Here is a 22449-nt window from a genome sequence, read left to right on the forward strand (position 1 = left end):
CTGATTGGTGAATTAAGACCATTAACTTTGATGGTTATAACTGGTAAGTATTGATTTATCCTTGTCATGACTTTTTCTTTTTGTTGGATTCTCCCCCTTTGCATTTAATTCCTTGTTCTGTCCAATGGATTCATTCTACTGGGCTTCCTAGGGTTGTGATCCTTGTTGTCTTTTCCTAGGATATTGGTTAAAAATTTTGGAGTGCTGGTTTGGTATTCATGAAGTTCCTCAGGTGCTGTTTGTCATGAAAGTATCTTATTTCTTCATCAGTTTTGAAAGATAGTTTTGCAGGGTACGTCAATCTGGGTTGGAGGTTTTTTTCCTTTAGGGCTTGAAATATGTCACTTCAAGCTCTTCTTGCCTTGAGGGTTTGTGTTGAGAAATCTGCTGTGATTCTGATGGGCTTTCCTTTGTATATGATTTGTTTCTTTTCTCCAACTGCTTGTAGAACTTTGTTCTTCTGTTGCGTTTCTGGAATTTTAACTATTATAGACCTAGATGTAGATTCTTTTTATCATGACTGGCTTGAGTCCTATGTGCCTCACTTATCTGTTTGACAAGTTCCTTTTTTTTTTTTTTTTTGGTACCAGGGATCGAACTCATATCCTTGGGCTTGCGCAGCAGGCAGTGAAACCACTGAGCTAAATCCCCGGCCTAGTTTGACAAGTTCTTTTCCCCTGCTTGGGAAGTTTTCTGCCGTTAATTCCATGAACAGTTTTTTGTTGTTGTTGTTTGTACTCTCTCCTGTTTCTTCATTGACTCCAATCAGTCTTATATTATTCTTCTTTGCATCATCTACCAGCTGCTGGATTGATTTCTCATGATCCCTTACTATTTTTAAGAAATTTTTCTTTTCCTGGTTACTAATTGCAAGCTTGTCTTCAGTATCTGAAATTTTGTCTTCACATTGGCTCATTCTGCTGTGTAAACTTTCAGTGGAGTTTTTAATCTCCTGAAAAATCCATTTGCATCTGTTTTATGGATTTCATTTGTTTCCTATGTTGGGATTCCATCATGTTCCTCAGCTCCTCTTTTTTAATCTGTGTCTGCTCTAGATTTATTAATCATGTCTTACATTATAGGCACAATCTGATTTCATTTTTTCCAGATCTTCTTTTGTTGCCAGTTCAGGGAGTCCAGGTGGTTGAGTATTAGATTGTTCCATCTCGTTGTCCTTTGGGGTTGCCTTAGGTTATCTGGAAGTCTGGTTTTGAGACTTGGTTATGTGTCTTCTGGTTTCAACCGATGCAGCCTGCTGTGCCTTTGTTGGGGCAACTTTTTGCTTACCCAGTGGTCTTTAATTCTCAGCTTGCCACCGAGCAGCCTTTTCTGTGCTGCTCACCACTGCACCAATTTCTGGGTTCAGAGTGGTGGCCTTCTGCATCCCTGCATTGTCCTGTTGTCTTGTTGGGGTTCTGGGTGGGGCCTGTGCACCCTTGGGATGATATAGGCATTCCTTTGGCTAGGGCCTGTGCTCCTACATAGCTGTTGTCTCAGAGGGCCTTTGGCTGGTGGCTGGGCAGGCTCCCAGCTAGTGTATGCACACACTTAGGAGTAGTATTGGGGCAGGCCTCTGGCTGCTGCTTGTGTACCTGTGTAGCTCTTTTCCCAGTGGGTCTTTGGCTGGGGCTTGTGGGCTCAAGCAGCCTGGGTCAGGGAAGTGCCCTGGCTGGATGTCCCTGCAGCTGCACCACTCTGGTCCACACCAGCCTCTCACTGGGATCTGTACGCACTTACTGATAGTATTGGGGCAGGCAATACCACATTTTTTTATCCATTGCTCTCTCAGTGGACATATGGGCCACTTCCAAGATTTAGCTATTATGAGTTGTGCTGCTATAAATGTGGATGTGAAAGTATCACTGTAATATTTCTTTAACTCTTTCAGGAAGATACTTAGAAGGGAAATAACTGGGTCAAATCAAATTTCTAGTTTTAGTTTTTTATTACCATAGTGAATATACTAGTTTACATTGCCATCAACAATGTAGAAGGGTTCCTTCTTCCCTGCAGCCTCACCAGCATTTATTATTATTTGATTTCTTGATGATAGCCATTTTTTCTGGATTAAAGTAGAATCTGTGGTTTAATTTGCATTTCTCCAATTCCAGAGATATTGAACATCTTTTGGATTTTTTGTTTTTGTTTTGAGACAGGGTCTTTTATGTAGTTCAGTCTGGCCTTGAACTCACTAGGAACCCTAGGCTGCCCTCCAACTCATGGTAGCCCTCCTCCCTCAGCCTCACAAGTGCTGGGATTATAGGTGTTTGCCACCACACCCAGCTTAAACATTTTTTTCATGTATTTGTTGGCCATTTGTACTTTGTCTTCTGAGAAGTGTTTATTCATTTCACTTGCCCATTTTTTAGATTGGCTCTTTTGTGTAGGGGGGGTGGATCTAATTTTTTTAGTTCTTCCAGAAATTAGTTCTCTGTCTGGGGTATAGCTGCCAAGGTGTTTTTCCTCATTCTTTAGGTTGTCTCTTCACTTTTTTGTTGTTTCCTTTACTATGCAGAAGCTTTTTAAACTAGATATATCATTTATTATTTGTTGATGTATTTCTTGTGAAATTAGGGTTCTGTTCAGAAAATCCTTGCCTATACCTGTGTCTTCGTGTATTTTACCTACATTGTCTTCTAGCAGAATGTGTTTCTGTTTTAACATTTAGATCTTTGATCCATTTTGATTTTAGTTTAGTATATAGCGATACCGGTCAATCTTTTTCATGTGTACAGTCGATTTTCTCAGCACCATTTGTTAAACTATCTTTCCTCTAGTGTGTGTTTTTGGTCTCTTTGTCAAATATCCAATAGTTGTGTGCTTAGAGCTGTTTCTGTGTCCTCTGTTTTGTTGCATTAATCCACATGTCTGTTCTTGTGCCAGGGGAGCGACATGGTTTGATACAGTGGTTTAAGAAGACAGTGTGGCTGCTGATTAGAGAATGATCTGTGTGTGTGTGTGTGTGTGTGTGTGTGTGTGTGTGTGTGTGGTAGGGGGGAAGAGAGTAGAAGCACAGGCCAACTAAGAGGGTCCAGGCTAAGCTGGCATTACCCTGGTTCCAAAACCAGACAAGAACCCAACCAAAAAGAAAACTGTGGACCAATCTCCTTAAGGAATATAGATCCAAAAATCCTTAAGATACTGGCAAGTAGAATGCAATGAATCATCAAAAAGATCATACATCATGTCCAAGTATGCTTCACCTCAGGAATGTCAGGATGGTTCAACATACCAAATCAATAAATATAATACTTCACATTAACAGAAACAAGGACTAAAATCACAGAATCATTTCAATAGACACCAAAAAAGCCTTTGACAAAATCCAACATGCTTTCATGAAAAAAAAAATGCTGAGAAAATAGGCATAGAAAGATCTTAACTGAATCTCAAAAAAGCCGTGTATGACAAACCTACTACCAATAAGATATTAAATGGGTAAAAAGTGAAAGCTTTCCCACTAAAATCAAGAACAAGACAAGGATGTCCACTCTCACCACTCTTGTTCAACATCTTACTTGAAATGTTGAGCAATTAGGCAAGAAAAAGAAATAAAAGGGATAGGTACTGAAAAGGAAGAAGTCAAATTACTATTTACAAATGACACGATCCTTTACATAGAAAACCCCAAAAAATCCACCAAAAGGCTCCTAGAATTAATAACTAAATCCAGTAACATAGCAGAATACAAGATCACCATGCAAAAATCAGTAGCATTCCTATATACCAATAATGAACCCACTGAAAAAGATATTATGAAAAAGTACTGTTCACAATAGCACCAAAAAAAAAAACACCTAGTAATGAAGTAGAAGTCCTCTACAATGAAAACTATAGTACTCTGAAAAAAGAAATTGAAGAAGACATCAGAAAATGGAAAGATATCCCTTGTTCTGCATAGGAAAAACCACTATAGTCAAAATGGCCAAAACTATGAAACTACATACAAATTTAACACAATCTCAATCAAAATACCACTAGCATTCTTCCCAAAACTGAAGAAAACAATCCTAAAATTTATATACAACCAGAAGAGACCCAGAACAGCAAAAACAATCTTGGGTAACAAGACGAAAGACAGAGACATCACAATCCCAGACTTGAAGTTACACTATAAAGCTACAGTGATTAAAAACATCATGGTACTGGCACAAAAACAAATGTGAGGATCAATGGAACAGATTAGAGAATACAAAGACAACCTTAATCACATTCAACTATTGGATATTTGACAAAGGGGCCAAAAACACACACTGGAGAAGAGGTAGCCTCTTTAATGGTGCTGGTGAAACTGACTATGCAAAAGATTGAAGGTAGACCCATATCTCTCACCGTATGCTAAACTAAAATAAAAATGGAGCAAAGAACTCAATGTTAAAACAAACACTTAATCTGCTGGAAGATAAAGGTAAACCTCTTAAAGTCACAGGCACAGGCAAGGACTTTCTGAACAGAACCCCAATTGCACAGGACATAGTACCAAGAATCAACAAATGGGATCATATCAAATTTAAAAGCCTCTGTACAGCAAAAGAAACAATGAACAGAATGAAAAGACAACCTATAAAGTGGGAAAAATTTTTTGCCAGCTACAGTGTTCCTCAGACAGAGGACTAATATTTAAAATATATAAAGAACTAAAAAAAAAGAGTTAGATCTCTGAAAAGTAAAAGACCCAAAGTATGGACAAGTGAAATGAATAGGCACTTCTCTGCAGAATTATAAATGGCCAGTACATCTTAAGTGAAATAAATAGGACACACATGTATAAATATCGAATAGTTTCTCTGGTATGAGAAACTGAAAGTGTAAATAAGGACTGAAATGTATAGTAGGTAATGTGAAATAGGAAGAAAAGGGGCAAAGGGGAAGGAAGTGGGAGGGCTAGGGGAAAGGATAGAAGGGAATGGGATTAATATGAGAAAATGGAAAAATAGGAACAAAATCTATGTAAATAGGGAGGAATGGAGGGGTTGAAGGGAGGGCTGGGCAAGGGTAAAAAATAAGAACCAGGGCCGGGGATTTAGCTCAGTGGTTTCGTCGCCTGCTGCACAGGCACAAGAACCCAAGTTTGATCCCCAGTATCAAAAAAAACACCAAAAAACCTGAAATTAGAAATTCCATTTGCCCAGATACTCTTCTAAGTATTTTCCTGAAAGAGATAAAAATGTCATATTACATGCCTATCCATGTTTATAACAGCACAATTCATAATAGCTAAATCTTGGAAGCAACCTATGTGTATGTTCATGGAGAGACGAACGGATAAAGAAAATGTAGTATTTATACACAATGGAGTGTAAGTCTGCCATAAAGAAGGATAAATGAGTCATTTATAGGAAAATGAATACACCTTATTAATATTAAGTGGAATAATCAGACACATAAGTTTAAATATCGTATAGTTTCTCTTATTTGAAAAATCCAAAATATAAACAAAGAGCAAACTAAAAGATAATAGAAAGTGGAAAGAGATCTTTCTCAAATGAGAAGGGGATCAAGATATAGAGGAGGGAGGGAGGAAGGAGTGGGGGAAAATGATGAAAAAAGAATTAAGATGTATTACATGTACCAACTCCCCACAAGGAATGTAAACAGTATGTACTGCAAACATGTACTAATAATGAAAAAAAAATGGTTAGGGTGAATGGAGAAGTGTCAGCTCTGGGATATCCTTTGGAAGTATGTAGAGTTCAGGGACCTCATTGTAGGATTTGGTATGGATGTAAGGGGGAGATAGGAAGGGAGGTAATTTCTAGCCTTTTTGGTTTTGCTGCCAAGTAGGTTGGAATGTCATTTTCTGAGGTGGAAAAAACTAGGAAGGAGACAGGCAATAGGAAAAGATTCATGAGTTCATTTATGACTTTTAAAATTTTATATGTTTTGTTCACAAAATACAGATATTAAGTTGGATATGTGGGTTTAGGTCTCAAGAAAGGTTGAGGCTGAGTTATACACATGAGAGTAGACAGCCACATGGCTAGATAAGATCATGGCAGGACTGTGAAGTATATAAGAAAATGGAGGAGGGCCAAGTAGAAAGTGAATGGAGAAGAGTCCATGAAGTGGCCAGTTGGGCTGGACAGACCAGGAGTTTGGTCAAGAAAGCCAGATTGTTTTGGAAACACGAGTTCTCACAGTGTTTTGTGTAAAGGAAGACTTGTCCTCCTAAATTCACTTTCCTTTGATTTTATTTGCTTAGTTTCCAGAGGCTCTTAGCTTTTCTTATCTTGCCAGCTCCCTGTGAGTGCAGAGTATTATTGGGTGATTAAATTGGTGTACATTATTCATTGGTCTATCTCAGTTTTTTATGTTTTTATTTCTGCCATCTGGGTACCCCTCACATGGTGCCGAGCTTCAGCAGTAGGTGCCAAGAATAGCAATGATAACACTTTGTATTGGTATAATGTGTGATCCTTGCAAACTTTTTATACTGATTGCTCACCTACTCACAAACCTCCTCTGGCTTCTCCTGAGTGAAGGATAGCTGAGACCCTTTTAGTGATGATTAAATCCTCTACCATGATAGGACTCCAGCTTTCCTTTTTGAACTTACTTCCCACCACACCTCCCCCCAAATCCCTGGTTTCCCCCAGCCAATGGCTTTGCTCTCAGGGGCTCCCCTGCACCCTGTGGCCTGGAGTATCAGCCTCTGTTCCACAGATGCTTCTTGTCACTCAGGTCAAATGCTCTCCTAGGGCTTCCGCCTGTACTCCTCCAGACATTGGGAACTCCTGTTCAGCATCTTCAAGGGCTGGTACCATTCACTAGATTTAATTTGATTTCCTGTAATTCTATGATCTGCCACATACTTTAAATTGACATTTCTTGGGCTGGGGATTTAGTTCAGTGGTGTCATGCCTGCTTGGCAAGTGCAAGGTCCTGAGTTCAATTCCTGATAACAAATAAATGAACAGACATTTCCTCTTTTTATGCTTTGTCTGCTTAGTCATACGGTTCACTCCTCAAGGGCAAAATCATGTCTTAAGAGGCACCACAGTGCCTGGGAGTAACAATGTGTACCCATATTAGGTGTTTATATCTGATTGGAGTTACTTTCGTTTGATACTCTGAGGTAAGACAAACAGCTCCTACAGTTAAGGAAACCAAGGAAAGATATAGATCAGCAGTTTATCCCAAGTCACAGAATAGTTAGCAACCAGTCTGGTACAAGCATTCACACCACCAACTCCCATTTTCAGATTTCTATGACACTTTCCATGCTCACCAAACCATTCAGCAGCTACTCTTGGCTTTCTTCTCCACCAAAGGTGCAGCTTTGGCTTCAGCCACTGATGCCCTACAGGTGTTGGACTGGATCCCTGGAGCTTGTTAGAGTCTCAGCCTCACAGAGCAGAGGCAAATGTTAAATACTGTTAAATACCCGTTTTTCTTTTTTAAATGATTTCTGTTATATAAGTTGTAAATGCATTCTAACTGCTTATTACCAGACATTCACAATGTTCTTCCTCAAAGGCATCAATCAGTTCCCACAGGGCTGGCATCAGTGTTTTTCTGGAGTCCCTGGAGGGTTTTTAAGAGGTGTCCCCATGGAATTAACAGGACTTGGTAGTGCTAAGGAGACCTCTGTGGCGTAGTTTCTGTCTATTTCCCTTTAGCCCGAGACTTATAGAGGTGGCTTGTCTGTAGAGATGGAAGGCAGTTGCCTGTGTGATAGCACATTCTAGAATCCAGCTGTTGATTTGCCCCTTATTAATAGAAAAAAGGGCAGTAGTCTAAGACATTGTGGAATGCCTTTTCGACACTCCCTTGTAGCTGTTAACCTGGTGCTAAGACTCCTGCTTTTGAAATTCTTCCATTTAGTTTTAGACAAACATGAAACACTACTTAATACACCATTGCCTGAAAGCTTTCTGAGTCTGCAGGATGCAGAAATTCTCAGATTCAGGAGTTCCAATAGAGTAGACCTGGAAGTTAACAGGAGCCATGGCTGTGCTAACTGTGCAGAGAGAAATGCAGTGGTGCCAGACTCTATACTGGGGTTTGATGACAAACCTGCTCACCCTCATGCCCAGATATTCTGGAGCTGGTGATAGCCCTGCACTGATGGGTTATTTAGATAGTACTATATTTAGCACCTCTGATGAGAGAGAGAGAGGCTGCAGTTTCTTGCTATGAGAAGCAAGAATCCATAGTGCTAGAGTGTGTGCACAAGGGTTCATCCATTCAGCAAGCATACTTCCCAGGCCCTATCCTTATCTATATGGGACACAGATGAACTGCATCTACAGTGACTGTAGTGCATTTCAACACTGATACAGTGAAACACAAAAAGACCACTGGGGCTAGTGTGAACAGAAAGGCCTGAAAAAGGAATATTTTAGCCAGACCTCCAAAGATGAGTAACATAGGGAAAGAGGAGGAAAGGAGGAGGCAGAGGAAAACACACATGGAGGGATCCAGAAATGGAAGCTTAAGAAGTGTTTGAAAAGGGCCAGGGATTTAGCTCAGTGGTTCCGCCACCTGCCTCTCAAGCGCAAGGTCCCGAATTTGATCCTGGGGTACAAAAAAAAAAAAAGTGTTTGAAAATAGGATAGTGTGGCCGGAGTGCACGAATAGTGAGCATGGGTGGGAACAGGGGAGCAGGGAGAGACGTGGCCAGAAAAGTAATTTGCATCAGGTTGTAAACAATCTTGTGTAAATTTTATTCTGTAAATGGAATGTAAATGTAATTGTAGGCAATGGACTGACACTACGAAGGATGGGGTGTTTTATGTTTTTCTTGTTAGATGATAACTCTAGATTTTTCTCACCCCAGGCGCTATTAATAATTGAGGCTGGATGATCCTTTTTTGTGGGGACTGTTCTGAGCACTGTAGAAGATTCATCATCCCTGAGCCCTATCTACTAGATGGCAGTAGCATCCTACCCACATGGTTCTTGTGGGTATGGAACATTGGGATTTGGTAGGGAAAAGTTTGCTATGTATTGGTAGTTGACAGTGTAGCTGTGAGTTGTGACTCTGTCAAAACATGATGCTGTTCTTCATCCTGAGGTCAACAATAAAAGCACAATCTAAAGCAAAGCATTAACCCACATACGAAGGTGCTGGATCAAATACAAGCAGATGATGGATATAGCAGGAGAGAGAATGGCCGATTGATGACCTATTTTAAGTATCCAATGATTTTTTTAAAAAGTTCTTTTTTCCTTTCACTATTTCTTCCTGGTTCTCAGGACACTTGCTGGGCTTCAAGGAGCAGCATGCTTTCAGGAGAGGCACTGGTTCTGTGGGCCTCATTTCCCTCACCTATTAAACAATGACAGGACCATTTTCCTCTGAAAACAAAACACTAAGCTGGTAGACTCCTGATCAAAGAGAAGCCTTTCTGTTGAGCCACAAACCTTGAATTTTCCATGGACGAATTGGAGGTGGACATTAGAAGACTTTACTGTGTGACCCTCTTACTGGGAAACAGAAAGGTGTTGATAAATGGATAAATGATAAATGGATACAGAAATGCTTAGAGCTTATTTTAGCTTAACCTACTATTTGGAAAAACCAAAGCTGAGGGAAAGGGAATGATTAGTCCAAGACAGTTTTATTTGGATGCTGAAGAAGGTCTGAGTGTATTGGTAAACTGTCAACCAGATCCACACTTCTGCCACACCAAGTCCCACTTGTCTTTTGCTTGACATTCACAGCTTTATGTTGTCATTCATCCTGAAAAGAATAAATGCAGCTCAGCCCTGTGTCTTGAACTGGGGTGATTGCTTTTCTTGTCTCCTTTTGTACATTTTCAGTTTATTTAGAGACTGTTGATTACTTACCTTTGTTGGAACTTTAGTCAGTCCCTTGTAGTGCTTCCCCAGGCTCTTATCCAAGGTGTGCTGGGACCAAGTCACTGAGGAAGGCTGGAGCTGGAGACCAGAGGCTTATCACTATTTTCACACCTAAGTGGTATTGGAAAGAATACAATGTGATTCAGGCTGTGCCCAAATGTGAATAATTTAGCAGCTAATATGTTTAATACCAGGTCATATACTTGTTGAAATAGAGATGCACATCTGTTTCAATAGCCTGGGCTAATCTACCAGTGCATTGACCAAAAGCTTATTGGCTACCTAGTATGTAGGGCATCTATGTATGTATAAGTGAGAATTTTGTTGGGAATAGAGCTTATTCAGGTTGCCCCATAGTTTAAGAGCTCCTCTGGATTTAAAATGTTTCTAGTTTAAAGTATTTGTTACAAAAAAAAAGCATTTCTAGAATATTCCTGTGGTATACTTGGTAAGGAAAACAGCACTAGTAAGACTGGAGTGCTTCTTTGTTGCTTCTGCCCATAGATTACTGTGTTATGTGTAGCAGTGTAACTCAGGCTCTGAACACCAGACCGTTGGAGCAGTGCTGCTTCCCTGATGTGTGTGTTAGTGTAGCTCAGGGGAGCTACAGGTGGGAAGTGAGCAAGGGCTTCAGCTTCGGAAACAATCATGAAGCCCATGCTGATCCCCTCATTCACTTCATAGGTCTTCCTTAAATGGTTTTTCATGGTGATACTATTTTGGGGGCAACATTTTAAATTGAGATTAGTCACATTCTCTCATTTTAACTCTTCTAAGATAATCCTATAGTCTCACCTCCATTCTTCAAAGTAGAGCATGTAAGGGATACATTTCACAGTAACCTTGTCTTTCCTTCATTCTTCTTCTAAACTGTCCCAAGTTCCTTCTTAGGAATATAAAGAGGGTCATCCCATTTTTTAGCTGCAGACCCACTCTCCAACTGGACACAAAGGGACATTTCAATTCGAAACTGCATCTGACTGTCCCTACAATATGTGTACTTGGCATAGAGGAGTTTCAGGTAGCCATGGCCATCCTGGAGAGTGTGATACCCAGCAACTCTATTTGTTGTTATAAACAGTGGATAGAATTCTCCAGAGAATAGTTTAGTTCCCAATAGACAGGTTGCACCATTGATAATGCCTGTTTAGTAATTCCTCTTAGAACAGTGCTGGAAATCAAAGGCATCCTTTTAATGGCTTTGGGTGTTAAGTGATATTAATCACACACACCAATTTAAATTCACAGCTCAAAAGTCACAACCAGTCTCATGGCTGCCACTCAACACGCAAGTGTGTTGGTTCTAGAGCATCTTTCCCTTTCTCTGAGTTCCCCGGATTTCAGATGCTATTACTGGGCCTGCTTGCCAGTGTACTCCTTCTTCTTAGCATTAAGTTTTTAAAATTCCAAACAAGTTCCACATTGAAAAATATGATGGAAAAAAAGTTGACAGACCTAGTTAAGGGTGAAATAAAATAATACCTGAATAAAAAGGATTCAAAATCCTAAATAAGGTATATCTCTAAGGTAGTATTGGAATGGCAGTTTAGCAATTTGGAGCAATAAAATACCAGATAAATGAAATATTCAGAAGCAGAATTTTAAATTTGTAGGGGCAGTATCGGGGATCAAACTCAGGACCTTGTGCTTGCCAGGCAGCCGTGGCACCACTGAGATAAATCCCTGGCCCCAGAATTTTAAATTTTTAAATTAATTTTTTTTATTTTCAGCATTACTGGGAATTGATTCCAGAGCCTTTGCACTGAGTTATTATATCCCCAACTCAGTTTTAATTTTTCATTTTGAAATGGGGTCTTGCTACATTGCCTAGGTTAAGCTCAAACTTGGAATCTTCCTGCCTCAGCCTCACAGAGTGCTGGGATTACAGGCATTTGCCACCGTGCCTGGCTTCAGGAGCAGAATTTTAAATACAAGTTATTTGAGGGTTGAGGTGGATAAATGATGTCCTTGATTCCCTTGTTATTGTCAGTGCTCATGTGAGGACAGGGGGGAAGCGGTTGGGATCATGCACATTGGAAGATTGAACTCTACTCCCATACTGAATTCTTTTTCCATCCACATCAATCTGAAGACACTGATTTTTAAATTATACAGTTTTGACCATATCCTTTCCCATATCTAAAATCCATATGTAATTTTCCATTAACCGTAGAATAATTGAAAGAAAACAGTAATGTGACACTCCCACTAGCCTTGAAGTTCTTCAGCATGCCCCTCTTCTTCCTGTTCCCGACTTGTCACAGGCATCAGCCTGGAAACCACTTCCCTGCCTGTCTTGCCCAGCCCACAACTTGTCCATCTAGGATTCAGCTCAAACTTTACTTCTTCAGCAAGGTCTTGCCTAACGACCCGTTCTAGGTGAGGTCCCCCGTAAGTGCCAAGGTTATGGATGTTATTGAAGCAGGGGGCCCATTGCAGTAGATTAGCTTGTGATGTGGCCAAGTCAATGAAGACAGGGACATAGCTTTCTTCACTGTTCCCCAGCACACACTGGACCTGATATGCAGAGGTTTTGAGTAAGTACTTGTGCAGTATTGACTGAACTAGTTCCATATTTCAGCCTGTAGGCTTTTGTAACTTAGTGGGAATATGCAGCAATTGAAGAATGCTTGTTGAAAAGCCTCAGAGATGAAGTGTTTGAGTAATTGGGGGTGAGGAGACTGATATGATGTGAGACACCTAAGCTCCAGGATGAGTGATCTCTTAAAAAATAGCAAGAGCAAATCAGTGTGCTCACATTCCAGATGCAGGATACAGGTTCCCCAAAGTTACTGCTCAGAAAAGAGTGATACTCCTATGCATTCTTTTGGTTACTTTATTCTCATCAGTGAAATACTATTTGCAGAAGAGAGCTTAGCCTGAAATAACTTCTGTCATTGCTGGCTTTGGTTGCTTAGAGAGTTCACATAATGGAACAGATTTAAAAGAAAAAGAGCTAAACAGTTCAGACATGGTAAATATTTCTAGGGCTATGACTTTCTAATAAGTATGATGGTGATTATAAGCTAAGACTAATTCCGAGCTCTGGGATTACAGGTGTGTGCCACCACAGCCACCTTTACACAGTCCTTTTAAATAAGGGATCTGCAGCGATCTTTCCAAATAAGCCATTCAGAGTCTCCAAAAATATTATCCCTTACCTCCAGTTTATACTCAGGAATTTGTATTCCAATTCATTAGAAGTGGACGTGCAGGAAGTACTTATCTAAACTGTCTGTTGATCAAGTAAATATGTAAGAGAAAAGTCTAGGAGTGACTGCATCAACATATTGTTAAAGCTGTCTCTCAGCCTCTGGTATCAGTGTAGCTCCCATCACTAAGATAGGCTGCTGGTAAAAATTGGCTCCATAAATGACTGAAAAATTCTTCCTGTACTCCAAGCACTTCCCATTTTGTGAAATTGTCACTTGAGGACATACTACTTACTCTGTTAACTACATCTTCAGAATACCAAATTTTGCCATCAGCCACATGGAGACTTGGTTCTTTATAAACTTCAAATACAAATACAGAATGATGATTGAGATAAAATTATGACTGATGTAATCAGATATCACAACAAGTTGACTCTTAATGTATAAGTTGAAAAAGATATGCCATAGCATGGAAGGTAGCAGATATCAAAACTGTAATGGACAGTTCCAGACATATGTAGATGGATTTGCCTTTTGGTATATAATTGACTTTTGTTTCACTTAAAGATAGGTAGTATTATAACTTTGCCATTTAACTATGTATGAACACATTACAAAATGAAACCTTTTTCTGCTTTTTTTTTTTTTCTATCCTTTACTCCAAGGATTCTGAGAGGCTTTTTGCTGTCCTGATCTGTATGCATTATATTATGGTTCCTTTTGGTGTTCTCATTAGCCTTGTTTGCTTATATGGAGCAAGATCAGGAAGGAACTGAGTTGGGCCCTAGGATCCACCTGATTGGCTCTGGAATCACGCATAAGTTTTCAGTTACTTGCTTGGCACTGGACAAATAATATATTTGCATAGAATTCTCTCTGGCTCTAAATTACAGGAAACTTCCCAGCAAAGAGCACTTTGGGAAATGTGAAGGTATAATAGATTTAGGAAGATGTTAATGGGAATGAACAAACTGAGAAACTTGGCTTGCTACTGTGGGAGGAAGAGTTAAGTAACTCAGGAAATAAATGGGAAGCCATGAGTGTAGGTATTCCCGTGAGACTTTGTGCACATCGTTCTGTTGGTATTACTTGGTTGTATCTGTGCTCTCCTAGAGGGAGTTCTCCGTGTATCAGTCTCAGGGCCACAGTTCCTGCATGGTAATAATAACTACTAGGCACTTAACCTATTTGCTAGATATTATGCTAAGTGTTTTATCTACATTATTTAATCCTAACAATAATGCTGGTACTGAAGATATTTTCCCCACTTCACAGATGAGGAAGTTAAGCCTCAGAAATGTAGAATCTCCCCTGCTGCTGGAATTGAGACAAGATCCTTACACCTGACTCTTAGCCTCCTTGTCTCCTGTCTCCCATGTGAGAGCCCAGGGAAAGACGACCAGCAGCCCGCCCTTGGGAATATTTTGGCTTCCAAAATTTGGAGGAGTAATCATTACTGGGTTTGGGATTCAGCTGGTGTCTGGGCCCACAGACACTATCTTTAGACATTAGTAAATACAGAGATGATTGAGGGAGATTCTGCTGAGATGGGATGACAAGCCTAGTTTAGCTTTTGCAAAGTGAGAATTTGGAAGACAGTAAGGTGTGACCCATTGTCAGGCAAGATGTTTTCATAATTCCTGCAGCATGGTTGTACTCTACCAGATACCAAGCCACTTGAGAAACTACCCTTATGGTGGTGCCAAATGAAACTACTAGCTTAGTTTGGATGTATTTTTTCCTTTCTTCGTCCCCCATAGAACTATTGCTTTAATAGGAGTAGCTTCAAGGTGGACATGTTTACATGAAACAGAAGACTTTAAAGTGCCTTTAAGTGTTTGCATGTTTTAAACTCCTTGAAGAACTGAGCTTGAATATTGTCATTTTAAGAGGGCACATTTATAAGGGGGTACAAATTCACTTGGCCTAGAGGATTTTTCAGTCTCTGAGCTCTTGGTCCTCAAGTACTCTTTCTGTTACTTCATACTTGGTCCTGGGGCTGCAGCCGATGATGGGAAAGAGGCTCTTGTCCTTTTGCTGGGTGATGTCTGAGTGCTATCTCATCATCTTCCTTTTGGGGGGAGGAGGGTATTTATTTATTTATGTTTGTAGTACATAATGTTTATATTCCTTGTGTGAAGTTAGTACCTGTGCATAAACACATCTTAATTCCTTTCTTTACCCCTTTTAACTCCCTTCATCCCTTGGATTCCCTTCCCATTTAAAAAAGATCTACCTCACTACTTCCTATTATCTACCTTTTATTTTATTCTTTATTTATAATTTGAGTTTTTCATATAAGAGAAACCATGTAATATTGAAACTTGTGTGTCTGGTTTATTTGAATAAACAGCTACCTTTTTCCTTGAAACTCACACTCTGACAAGTTACTTCTCTGCTAGTGACTTTTTTGTGTGTTGGTGCTACCATGTTTGAACTTAGAATGATATGCAGAGAAGTTTCTTGTCTTGTGTTCATTGAATGGATGCTGATTACTTCAAACTTGTATCTTCCCCAGTAAGTTTTAGTAAAACTTTGTGTTCTGAGAAAATGCTTATTAACTATATTTTCTGTTCTATCCAAAGAACGGCTCTCCACCGTCCCCTAACTAGACTTTGATTTCAATTATGGAGCAGAGATTTGAGTGCCCAGTAAAAAAAATGGATGTTATTTTAGTCCCAGGAATACAGCATAAACAAATCAGAATCAGACAGTGTTCTTACTCTTGGCTTCATACACACAGGAATGGACAGGCAGATGATCTGCCACCAAGTTAGGCCATGGGGTCTCTTCTTGGGGATCTGTGTCTAAGCTTCCTTGATTCAGATCCAGACTCCATTACAACTGAATCTTCAGCCTGCCATCATTATAGATGGGCATTTGTGCTTTTTTTCATGTGCCATTACATGACCCTTTACCTGTAAAGAGTACATGCTCAGCAGGATCTGGGTTACACTTAAGAAAATTAATATTTCTGCAGGAGAGGTAGGCAATGGAAGACTGAGACTAAGATGTTTCCTCTGGTTCTCCCCCAACTTGGCTCTTGAGAATTTAGGCAAATTGTTTAATACTTTTAACTCTCTGGTCTCTATAAAATAGGAGTGATAACCCTGTTCACATTAACCCAGTTTTGAAACTAAATTGAAATGATTAATATCCTTAAGATTATTTAAGTTAAAGGTTATGGAGGCAGCATGGAGAGAATGTTTCAGATGTGTCTGTTGTCTTTCCCTAAGATCTGCCTTTGCTCTGGGCCTCACTCTGAAATAGTGTTTTAATTATCACAACATATTCATCACTTGGAAAGGTTTTTTTTTAAACAATACTTGTATTCTACCCCCAGAGATTTAATCTTAATTATACAAGTAGTATAGGACATAGGTATTGATGATTTTGTTTTTTTAAAGATCTGAAGCTATTTCTTGTATTTCCAGCCAGCACTGAGAGTGATTTCTCTCAGGTTTTTGGAGTTAAGGAAGGTTAGATCCCAGTAGATTTTAATGTAAGGAATGAGTATCTAAGTACTATGACTGCAGGTTATCAAAAGGATCACAGTAATGTGAAACACTTTAGGCTTATTTTTCTATTCCCATTCCCCAATCTTATCCAAAAATTCCATCAGGACCTTTCCAGACACATGGTACACAATATCATCACCATCATCATTGGGTAATACTCATGTACTCTGCACCACAGTTCTTCTTTAATTCTTAGAAAACTTTATGCAGTAGGTATAATTTTTACTCTATTGTTTAACTGAAGAAAACAGGCCTCAGACCCGTGCATTAACTTAAGCTAATAAGTGGAGGTTAGAATTCTATACTTAACCACTGTGCTATACTGCATGAAAATTCACATAAATGGTAAATGATGTGCTCTTTTAGACATTGTATTTACATTTTTACTGGACCTTTTGGAGAGTTCCTTAGATATCAGGAGAGAGAATCTGCAGGCTGGGATTTCATAAAAGCCAGTGGAATGAGGCATCTGGGCATATGAGGGTCTATGTGTCCAGTTACCTAGTCAAGGCACATGGACTACTAGTTCTCAACTTAGCTTGCTCAGGGGATTCATCTGGGCAGCTTCAAAAACATTGCCTGGTTCCCACCCTCAGACATTGATGTAAATAGTCTGGGATGTTGCCTGGCATGGGAATTGATAGAAAGCTCCCTAGGTGATTTTTAAATGCAGCCAGGGTTGAGCACTGTGTTTGCAGGCAGCCACTCCTTGAGTTGCCACTGGAGCTAGCCCTGCAGAGATGAAAGAAATGAACAGGGGCTGGAAGAACAGCTCAGTACTAATGCCTCTGTATTTAATGGAGGCATCTGTCTTCTCTAGTTAACATGTGGAGCTCTATTCAAAATCAAAATCTCTTCCTTGATAATTAGGTCAGACTTGCTATTGTATTTACATTGATATGATGGAATTAAGTATGTTTAACACAGGATAGTGATAGATTGGGTGGACCTATAATTAAGTTACATGGGTGAGATTGTCTTTTCAACAGTCTGCTGCCTCATAGTAAAGCCGGTAGAGGTCAGATTTGTTCAAAGGAATTATTTGAAGGTGAGAAAAATTAAGAGGCAACTCAGAACCTTGGTTGTAGAGCATTTCCATATGGCTCATAAAATAACCTTCTGTGAGAATATATTTTTATCTTACTGTTTTCCCATAGGCTAGTAGCCAAAACCCACGCAAGGAAAGGGTGCAGAAGATACTATTGGCACTCTTGCACTCACAATGTGTGTGGTGTATTTATTTCTAAATTGAGAGGAAAGTCACAAAATATAAAACTAAACAATTCATTGGCATTTAGTATATTCATGATACTGCATAACCATTACTTTTGCCTAGTTAGATTTTCCTCACTCTAAAAAGAAACTCATCCCCTCTAAATCATTAATCTCTGAACTGAGACATGTCTTTCTTCCATCCTTAGGTCTTTACTAGCTAGTTTTGTTCTTGTCTCTCTCTACTTTAGTTTCTCTCTGTGGGTCTCTTGGTGTTTAATTTGCACTGATCATATACTGCTCTGGAGGCCATGCATCTTCCCTGAGGTTGGTGGGTCTTGTGGAGGGTGGGAAGGAATGGTGAGTGATTGTTTGCAGAGTGAGCATGTGAAATTTGATTATGGGTAGATTACCCTTGGACATCCACTAAATCGCTCATCATGTGTGGTAACATGACTTTGGGTAAATAGCCTTGCACACCAGGAGCTTCAGGCTGAGAATCCATGAAGTAGGATAAAGGTGAAGCAAGAAACAGATGGGAGTTAATGAGGGGGCTACAGATGCCAACTACCGTGTGCCCTCAGAACAGAGGGTTGATGTCATTCTGGTATAACAGTGAACTCCTATAATCTCAATGCAATATCTGTAATGTCTTTAATGTAGAGATGGAAGAAATGTATGATGGCATCTAGCCCACAGCAGGCACATAGTAGGTGTCAAATGTTTACTGGATTTGAGCATAAGGCTTTCTTGATCAGATCTACATATACAGTATCCTAAAAATTATATAAGAATTTCACTACCCTCTTCCTCTCTAAGTTGTCATTAACTTTTTGCCTACCCTGTTTCTCCTTCTCACACTGGGTAGTTCTTATTTTCCTTAGGTATTGGTCGTATCCACCCGATTAGAGAATATTTTATGGGAATTATCTGCCAAACTAGACTTTAAAGGTTCCCGAAGTTCATTCAGGGATTTCCATGTTTGTACTGTACTGGGTCATGTGGGACTTACCACAGTGTATTTTTGGTATAAACTAAGTGCTCCATAAATGTACATTCTATTGATTGTTTTTGTGCTTAGTGAACATTTAGCAAACATTAGCTATGTGGCAAGGATGTGCTAGGTCCCAAGGATAAAAAGATGCCTGATAGTGTACCTGAACAATCTTGCAGAAATGAGGTGAAACTGATGTGAAAGAAATAACTGCAAAACCAGAAAGAAACTAACCAGAGAAGGGTTTATTGTGGGACCTCATGGTTGAGTAGGGCTGACTTAGTCTTCAGTGAGGAGGCGGTGCTAGATTTAGAACTCTGCCAAGACAAGCAGGTAAAGAAAGGACACTAATGCCAGAAGAGGTAGCAAGTACAAGGCAGAGGTTGGCCTTTCTGTTGGTACTTTCTGTAATGGGCCAGGCAGCAAATATTATAGGCAGTCTTAGTTACTTTTCTAGCTGCTGAGACAATACTCGACACCCCAAGTTAAAGGAGGAAAGGTTTATTTGGCTTTCAGTTTGTAGAGGTTACCGTCCATAATCAGCTAGCTCCAAGGCAGGGTGGCACATGGCAGAGGGGCACCAGTTCATGACAGGTAGAAGGTAGCAAAAGCAACAACACAGCTCTTTCTATCCCTTATATCTTATGCAGGCTACTTAGGGCGGGTAGCACTCACAACCTTAATCACAGAGCCTGTGAGCCAAGCATTGTACCAAGAATCAATCCCAATGTCACACACTCTAGATCCAGCCACCTCTGAAAAAGCCCCTCCTGTGACTGCCTGAGGCTTTGGGGGGTACATCTTAGACACAAGCCATGCATAGGCTTTGAGCCATAGGGTGTCTGTCACAACAACTCAGCTCTATAATTGAAGTGTGAAAGTAGCCATACGTAGTATGAGAATGAGTGTGGCTGTGTTACAGGAAAACTTTGTTTATATACATCGAAATTTGACTTTTGTGTAATTTTTTTCATGTTATGTTACTATCAGTCTTTTGATATTTTTAACCATTTGAAAGTTTAAAATCCATTTTAAACTCAGGGACTGTACAAAAAAAGGCATGGTGCCAGCTTTGGCCCCCAGCTGTAGTTTGCCAACCCATTCCCAGGTGAAGAAGTGTGAGACCATGTTGCAGGATCAGACAGTGGTCAGGATGATTGAGTGGGTCTGGGTGAAGGCTGAGGGTCTGTGTTCTTAACATGTTCCTAGGTTATGGTGGTGCCAAGGTCCTCACAGGAAGGAGGGAAGAGCTAAATATAGGATCATTAGGATCTTACTACACCCTTGATGCTGTTGTAGGTTCTGTGAATATGAGAGAATACAGAACTCAATTTTCTGCCTACTGGGTACTTTCAGTCTACTTACAGAAGCGAGATTTATATAAATTGAAAGATAAATGCACTCTCAGAATAGGAATTGAACAGAGGAAGTAGGCAGGCAGCAGATTCTCCCAGTGCTGGCTACAGTTAACTATGCAGTGAGTGGCACATGGGCAGTGGGGTGAAGGCCACACTAGGCCCCACCTCCATTCTGTATTTGCTGGGATTTCCTCTGTTTCTTCCTTGTTTATTTGTCAAAGTGGTATCTTGAGCCATGATGGACATCATTTTCACAGAGTGGAGACTTTTGTTTTGGGCAAACTTTCTTGGGTGTGCTGACCAGAGGGGAAGTTCTAGGAACATAATTCTGCATAGTGACCAGAGAGCTATAGCGAGGCTGAAAAAAGGCCACTCACCCAAAGCTTAGGGACAGCATCTTATAGTTGCAGCTGAGTGGGTGGTGGGCTTATATGATTGTGGAGAAGGTCAGTTAAAACACCTGAGGGTAAAAAGAATTCTGACTGTTGAGGTTGGCAAGTGCTCAGAAAGTTTTCTCTGGAGATTATATTTTACTCAGAAGCTCTCAGACACTGTAACTATAAAGTTGATATTATAAAGTGCTATGGTATCTTACTGTAAAGATAACTGTAATATCATGCTCTGAGACAGGCTTGGGACACAGGGAGAAGGTTATGATTCTGTGAGTCTTTTTCTTTGTAATACCAGAAAGAAAACATGACTTTGGCCACCTACCCTGAGGTTGAATGTGAAGGATATAAAAGGATATAAATGGGGCAATGTTTGCTTTCTCATTGATTAGTTTTCTGATTGTATTGGCTTAGGACTTCCACTGTTCGATAGTGAACTAGAGACAAGTATGGCAGGACTCAAGGTTTGCTTTAAAAAACAAACACCAGTGACCACCAGGAGGCAAATAGTGTCTTAAAAAAAGACGGAACCCAAATAGAGCCAGCTGGCTGCTTGTACACAGGTAGCTGACTGGCCATAAGGCCTGTGTTTAGAGCTATTACTCAGCTGACCCAGTGTGGATTATTCTGACCCAAGCATACGTTGTGGCTAACCTTTTGGTCAAAAGAGCCATTTGTTTCAGGTTTGCTAAGAATACTGTGTGGCACAAAAATTGCATGTATGTGTGTACACATACACACAGCTGCTAAAGCAAAGGAGCCCCATGGAAATCCCTTAGCTGAGAGAGGAAAATTCAGAATTTGACAGCTGTATGAAGGGGAGACCAGGAGTGATAGCAGTAGTAGATCCAAATGTTGCAATTGAGGGTAGCACATGCATGTCCCCCCTGAGGACCTTTTCTGTCACCCCAGACCCTGACTTAGTCTGAGGTGGAACCCACAGTTTATATTTTCAGAGCTTCCTGGGTGATTTTAACATGCAACCGGGACTGAGAATCAGAGTGAAGTAGAGATGTGTCCAGCTATCAGTGAAGGCAACTACTCCCTGTCTTACTGCTTACCAAGAAGGCCTGTGTTCTTTCCCACCAGAACTTGGCCCGCTTAAATGACTTTGTCTCCAAATCAGGATAGCAACTGGGGATTGGGGAGTAAGAATTTTGGGTGATGTTTCTGGCTTAAAGAATGCACAAAGAAATCTAAGTGGTTGACAATTTAGGATGCTGAAGTATGCGTTGAATTTGTTGACCACTTTTCTGTGGGAAAATGGCTTGACCCCTGAATGCAAAATATCAGAGCAGGGTTTCCCAAACTGTGAAGATTGGCTCTAAGTCTTGGTTTTTATGTGTGTGGTTTTGTTGCTTTTAGCATGCTAGATCTTCTTTCTGACATTGCCTTTTCTTTTTCTTTTCTTTCTTTTTTTTTTCTTTAATCACTCTGAAAGGATAATGCAAAACTCTTGCAGATATAATCAAATGTATGCTTAGTGGTCTTTCGCAGAATTCTAATTCCATCGATTTGTAATGTTTTCTTAAGAGTTAGAAGGTGCCCTCTGCTATCAATCCTGTGAGTTATTTATCTGTTATCATGATATTGGATCACCTTGTGTTTTGAAATGAAGAGGAAGAAAGATGTGTGCAGATTGTTTTAAAAGTTTGCCTGACGGATCCCTGCTAGATGTGTGTTTAGAAATGTAATGCTTCCACTTTGTACCTAAGTTTCTTCTCTTATCTTTCAGTACACAAGGGTCTGGATTCCTGACCCAGATGAAGTGTGGAGCTCAGCTGAACTAACCAAGGACTATAAAGAGGGAGAAAAGAGTCTCCAGCTCAAACTGGAAGATGAAACTGTAAGTGCTGGTCCTGAAGTGGGAGGGAAGCTGGTTAGGATTTTATGGTACATTGTGCGCTTAGGTTTTTCCTGGTCATTAAAGCTTCTGAGACTCTGGATTACTTTTTTGTTGTTGCTACTGATGAGAATAAGTAAGAAAGTACTAAACCATGAGGGTGCTCATCACATGGT

General features: G+C 40.1%; 1 protein-coding gene across 4 annotated transcripts in view; it reads left to right on the forward strand.

Moving 5' to 3' along the window:
* Myo5b (myosin VB) overlaps nucleotides 1-22449 on the forward strand; it is a 385932-nt gene that overhangs the window by 145288 nt on the left and 218195 nt on the right. For all 4 annotated transcript variants that reach the window (XM_013075970.3, XM_087192987.1, XM_087192980.1 and 1 more), the window contains exon 2: nucleotides 22166-22276. In XM_013075970.3, the coding sequence (XP_012931424.1) occupies nucleotides 22166-22276 (111 nt within the window). The remainder of the gene's footprint in view (nucleotides 1-22165; nucleotides 22277-22449) is intronic.

Source organism: Heterocephalus glaber, unplaced genomic scaffold, assembly GCF_053883595.1.
Source record: "Heterocephalus glaber isolate CG9 unplaced genomic scaffold, H.glaber_assembly_v1.0 deba00000331, whole genome shotgun sequence".
Classification (NCBI taxonomy): Eukaryota; Metazoa; Chordata; class Mammalia; order Rodentia; family Bathyergidae; genus Heterocephalus; species Heterocephalus glaber.